The sequence below is a fragment of the Microcaecilia unicolor genome, chromosome 2, assembly GCF_901765095.1.
Source record: "Microcaecilia unicolor chromosome 2, aMicUni1.1, whole genome shotgun sequence".
NCBI lineage: Eukaryota > Metazoa > Chordata > Amphibia > Gymnophiona > Siphonopidae > Microcaecilia > Microcaecilia unicolor.
The window spans coordinates 407,819,307-407,825,306 of NC_044032.1; the positions used below are offsets into that span (position 1 = coordinate 407,819,307).

The following is a 6,000-nucleotide window of genomic DNA, read 5'->3' on the forward strand; positions in this document are numbered from 1 at the left end:
ACCACCAATATGAACTCCTTACCCTGTGCTCACCTCCCCAAATGTAAGAAGCAAACTACAATAATGCTTTTTGAGCTTTACATCCTAGTTTGGTCAACTTGGTCTTTTCTTCAACTCTCAACTTTCTTATACAAAACAAATGTCAAGAATAGACCACCCCAAAGAGGGAGAGTAAAGGCCAACAAATTGATTTTTTCCAGTTGGTGTTTCCAGAATATAAATCTAGAAGTTATATTGCTTTGCCAAAAAAAAAAAAAAAAAAAAAGGGGGGGGGGGGGTGTAAGATATTTGCTTTTCTTTGGTGCTTTACAGATGAGAGTGAGTGCAGGCAATATGAGAATTTTCAAACAAAGTTTGCCCAGGTAACTAAGCAGTTACCTAAGTAAATTATCTGGGTTGAAGTTACCCTCACTGGTTTCACAGAACCTATACTTGTACTTTAGGGCCATCCAGGGTGTACCCCGAGTGTCAACTGCAACCCATCTAATATCTGGGAATGTAGTCCACTTAAGGTTTTTACTAAAAACCTCAATGGATAGTACAATATGGTTTGGAAGCACTGCAAAGCTATTTAACGGATATGAAGTCACTATTTCAGAAGAGATTTCACAGATTTTGATTAATCTAAATCATGCCATAACACACTACGAGCCTTCTCCGGAGTAGACCCACACTCTGGAATTCACTCCCTCAAAGGCTTTACTCAACACAAGACTATCTCTACTTCAGGAAACAAGTGAAAGCTTGTCTTCTCTCCCAAGTCTTTATTGGAAGAAGCAACCAACTTGCTCATCTCACACATGGACTAACACCAGCTGCATATACTGTAGCACATCCACTCCTACTCTATCCAAGATCAATTTCATACACTTTTCTGACTTCAGATGCAACTTCCATTTCTAGAGAACCTTATCCTCCAACTTATTTTATTCTATCTTACGTCTATATGCACCACCTTTGCTTATACCTTATGCTGATTATTAAGATGTTTTATTGTGTCAACATTTTAAGCAGCATACTGGGCCATAATATGTACTGTTACTTGAATATGTTTTTTATGTTGCCATTGTCTCGTCTATGTTCAGCTTGATTTCGTACATCACAAGAGGTTAACCAAAACTGGTGGTTTTGACTGAAACTATTCGTAGATAAAATTTGCCCTTTGGTTTCGGCCAGAACAAAAATCTGAAGTGTCATGCTTGGCCAGACCAACCCATCTCCTCCAGGCAGATGTTCGCTTAAGGCCAACCCCCCTCCTCCCCCCCCCAGAGACCTGGTCCCTTGGGCCACCAGGCCTACCTTAACAAGCCCTGAAGGTCTAGTGGCCTCCTCAGAGGCAAGAATGAAGCTCACTTGTTCCTGCTCAGTGCCACTGCTCAATGGAAATGGCCAGAGACTGCTGTGGGATGGCCTAGCACCCATTTTGAGACTGGCACTGGCATAAGGAGTGACTTAAGATTGACACCGGTGTAAGCAAGAACAGTCTCAAAATGACTGCCATAACCTCCCACAGCACTCTCATAAGGCTGCCTTGGGAAGTCTCAGCATCACTGGGAAGAGGCCACTAGACTACCAGGGCTTGTTAAGGTTGTAAGGTAGGCCTGTGGATGAGGGGGAGGGGGGTAAGTTTTGGTTTGTGACAAAAATGCACTAGCATTTTCAGCAGAAATCCAAACTTGGATTACTGGGCCAGTTTCAGTACAGAATTGGAAAACAATAGTCAGTTGATAGCTAATTTCTTCGAAAAGGCTGTAAATAAATCCAAATAAATAATGACTTCAGATCATATGGCCCACTGTAGGTGCAGGGAAAAAAGGATGGGGCAGAGGGCAGCAGTGTTGGTAGGATGATGTACACAGATTTCTTTCTACTGATGGGGCCACTTATTTATTCTTCTTTTAGGCTTGTCTTTAATAAAAGTAATGATCAGACTCAGTGCACTGACACCAGTGTTGCCAGGTGGGCGGTTTTACCGCCCAATTGGGCGGTTTTCCGCGACCCGCCGCGGGAAATTTTTGCCCGCGGCGGGTTGCGGTTTTTTGGGCTGGTTTTGTGCTTCGGGCGGTTTTTTCGGCCGCGGGGGGGCGGGGTTAGTGACGTTTTTGGGTGGGGTTAATGACGTTTTGGGCGGGGTTAGTGACATGGGAGGCGGGGCCGATGACGTGGGAGGCGGGGCCGATGACGGGGAGGCGGGGCCGATGACGTGAGAGGCGGGGCCGATGACGGGGAGGCGGGACCGGTGACGTGGGAGGCGGGGCCGGTGACGGCGGGGGCGGGGTTGTTGACGGCGGGGGCGGGGGTGATGACGCGGGGGTGGGGGTTGTCAGGGGCGGGGTTTGTGTTTGGGCGGTTTTTGGGCTGTTTTTTGGGCTCCAGTGGGCTGGAAAAAAATTTTCCACCTGGCAACCCTGACTGACACTGAGGCTGTAATGAGCGAGAACCTTCAAAATGACACAATATTGTGCGACACTTGGCACTGATTGGTAAAGCGGGTTGCGGACCTGGGTTTGATTGATTCCCACTGCTGCCTGATGGCCAGCCGTGGGTTGACAGCCTGCAGGGCCCTTAGATTGTGAGCTTATTTGGGACCATGCAAAGTACCTGTACTAGAAATTGTAAACAATATCAAATAATGAAGAAAAAAATGTTTCCCTCAACCCAGTTCTCTTAAGCAACTTTCCACTTAAATTTACCAGCGTCATCTTGGAATTCTTTCAGCTTGTAGACAGAAATTTACCAGCAAGGCAAATCTGCGCCCTTGGGGGTTGCACGTTGCTCCGACGGAAGGCAGTCCCCGACTTACAAGTCTAAAAGAGCCTTCCTTTCTTCCCGCCAGCCCCCAAACACAGTAAAACAAATCTGCAGAAGCGAGCAAGGCCGCGAACAGTACACTGTGCTTTCCTGCCCTCCTCTACCAAGCACAAGGCGCGCCGCACACCCACCCTGCGATGAGAAAAAGGCAAGGCTCCACAAGCCCAGCTCCAGCGGCCACCACCTGTGGGCACTGGCAGGCGCGCGGCCAACCCAAGGTTCCCGCCTCGCGCCCTATTTCAAAGGCACGTGAGTGACGGGTCTAAGTACCTGCACCGAATGGGGGGTTTTGCGCCACGCCTTCCTCCGCGTGCCACCCTTCTTCCAAGACCTGCCGTAGTCCAAACATGCCAACCCCACCCATTCAGCCCGCCTACTACCTCACTCCCTGTCTCCCTGCAGATTGTAAACATGCGCCACGTGCACGCTGCCTCCGGCTATTCACCGAGACTGTTTACGTTGCGTCGGTTGCCCATGCAGCTACAAGAAGGGGGTATGGCGTTAGCGTAAGGCTACACTATTAAAGAAGGAGGTTGAATCTCCTAACCCCCATCCCTTGGTGGTGTCTGACTGCGTGTTCAGAGTGGCTGCCAGTGCACGTGCCAGCCCGTAGATCTCCTGCCCTTCGCAGGTCGTGTCCGCCATCTCGTGGTGATGATGAGGAGCGGCTGCAGCGGCATCTATGTTGACTTGTGAAATTGGTTTATGTTTGCTCCGATTTCTGAGCATTTAGGGGTTTTAATTTGTAGTTGGGTTGAAAACTTGATTAGTGTTATCTGTCAAGTTATACAGAGGGCTGGCTCAAGGGTATATCTAATCTGTACATGTAGAGCCCTCCTAATCCCAGATGGTCAAAGGCAGTTTACAAAATACAGACCAGAGTACAGTATTGGGAAGTTGCAAGGCTGCCGAGAGACTGGGCCGGGCCCCCCCAGGCCCCCGCTGCCGCCGCAGACCCCAGTCTCTACCCGCCCACCCCAGCCCCCCTCCGTCTGCCACCAGGCCACCTGCATTCAAATCACAGCGCCTCACCTCTGTGTGAAAGCGCAGCGGCAGATCGCCTCTCTTTGGGCCTTCCCTCCCTGTGTCCAGCCCTCATGGAAACAGGAAGTTACATCAGACAAGGGAAGGCCCGAAGGGAGGCGATCTGCCACTGCGCTTTCACACGGAGATGAGGCGCTGTGATTTGAATGCAGGGGGTCCTGTGGCGGACGGAGGGGGGCTGTCGACGAAGGCGAGGGCAGGTGGGTGAGACCGGGGACTGCAGTGCCAGGCCCCCCTTGGAGGCCTGGGCACGGAGAATTTTGTCCCTCCAGCCCCCCCCCCCCCCCTCGGCGGCCCTGGGAAGTTGCATCAAAATGTTGACAAAACTATAACAGAAAATGCCAAATATGCTAAGGTTCATAATAGTGTAAACCCCCTAGTCGTGGAGCAGGTAAATTACAATAATTAAAGAAATAAATATATAGGAATGTCACAGTTTCAAACAGGGTTCCCAAATAAACTCCACGCAACCAAGGGATTTGACAAGAAAAAAAATATTAAATAGTTTATTAAATGGTAAAGTAAATAGAAACACTTGTTGGTTATGTTCCTTAATGTTGGTACCAATTATTAAAGTTTGCTAGTATTGCTTCTCTGTCTGAAGAATGGCCTCTGTGGCTACTGCTACAGCTCTTCTTTTACTCCCAGCTCGCTCCAGACCCCCTTCTCCTCCTCCTCTGTTCCTGTCTCCTGTCAAGGTGACTGTGTGAGGTGGTGAGGTGTGGCTATTGGTGTTTTCTTTTTTGTTAGGCAAATATGATAACCCTAGTGAATGTCAAGCCTTAGAGAAATAAACCAAGTGGTCCAACCAGTAAGAAGAAATCTGAGAACAACTTGCCCTGTTCCTTTCCCCTTTACTGCAAGTACATGTGCTCGGAAACTGATATACATATTTTTAACTACAGGGTGGAAGACAATTTTCAGCTCAAAAAATTTACCCAAACTGTTCCTCACTTTGTATTCTTTCAGACGCTCCAAAGAAAAGCCAATATCATTTAATTCTGTGGGCTCGGCCTCAGAGGGAACTCCCCTGCCTGTACAGTTCCTGATATGTTTAAGGCTTTAAGTTTATTGAGTCTCTCCTTATAGTCCTTGAAATGGGTTCCTTTCCCCCTGGAACTTAGCTTGTGACTCCTGTGGTAATTGCTGATCAGATGGTTCAGGCTTTATCTTAATTTCTCCTTGTAGAATATAGGGATAGGGAACGTAGTTCCCCCATAGCAATTTCGTCCTTCAACAAGTGCAACAGGTTTCCCCAGCTCTAGTGCTTGTTTGTCCTTTAGTTCCCTTCTTCAAGTGTTCTGGCCTAGATGGCCAGGGACTCTTTCTTTAAAATAGATGGGTTTTGATGATGTAAGAGCCAGGCCTGGTCCCTTAGCAGTATCCTAGTACAATGGAAAGAGACAGTAACCTAAAGACAAAAACTCTTCCCTGGGCTGGGTATTGTAGGTATACTATTTGCTTGAATAAACATTGTGCAGGATGTGAACCACTTGTCCAGTATAATAGATGTGCTTGATACCGACCCCTGACACAGGCATTGTTGATGAAACACGGGCCATGTCAGCAGTGGCGTAGCCAGACAGCCAGTTTTGGGTGGGCCTGAGCCCAAAGTGGGTGGGCACAAAATTTTCTCTGCTCCGCCCTACCTCCACCTCAAAATATAAATACTTTAGCTAATGAGGATCCTCAAGCTCAGTCAGCTGAAGACTTTCTCTGAAGGTGGCCAGAACTCTCTTTTACCAAGCTTGGCAGGCAGCAGCAATGACCCTAAGCCACTGATGCCAGCACCCCACACATGCTTAGCTGTCGATGGCTCAAGGATGCTGTTGCCAGAGCTTGGTAGAAGGGAGTTCTGGCCGCCTTTGGAGGAGGTCCTTAGCTGGGGATGCCTGGGAATCCTCACCAGCTATACAGCAAGGGTTAGGACTGTTGTAAGACCTACTTGGCCCAGGTCAGAAATAAAGGAGGGCTCCCCTCCCCGATTCCCTCTCCTCTTTGCCTCCCTTCCAATTTTCCACCTGCCATTACTATCACACCAACAGAACCTCACCAAACACAGAACAAGGGATCACAAATTAGAAATAAAAATATTTAGACAAAAATTGAAAAGGAACCCCAAGAAGTTAACATAGCATTACTGCA

At 48.3% G+C, this 6,000-nt stretch overlaps 1 protein-coding gene across 1 annotated transcript in view; it reads right to left on the reverse strand.

Annotated features, from left to right (window-relative positions):
• Positions 1 to 2,869, reverse strand: part of FAM13A (family with sequence similarity 13 member A) — a 501,662-nt gene extending 498,793 nt beyond the window's left edge. Inside the window, exon 1 of the mRNA XM_030190686.1 lies at positions 2,694 to 2,869. Coding sequence (XP_030046546.1) covers positions 2,694 to 2,702 — 9 coding nt within the window. The 5' untranslated portion in view covers positions 2,703 to 2,869. The remainder of the gene's footprint in view (positions 1 to 2,693) is intronic.
• Between the last annotated feature and the right edge of the window lie 3,131 nt (positions 2,870 to 6,000).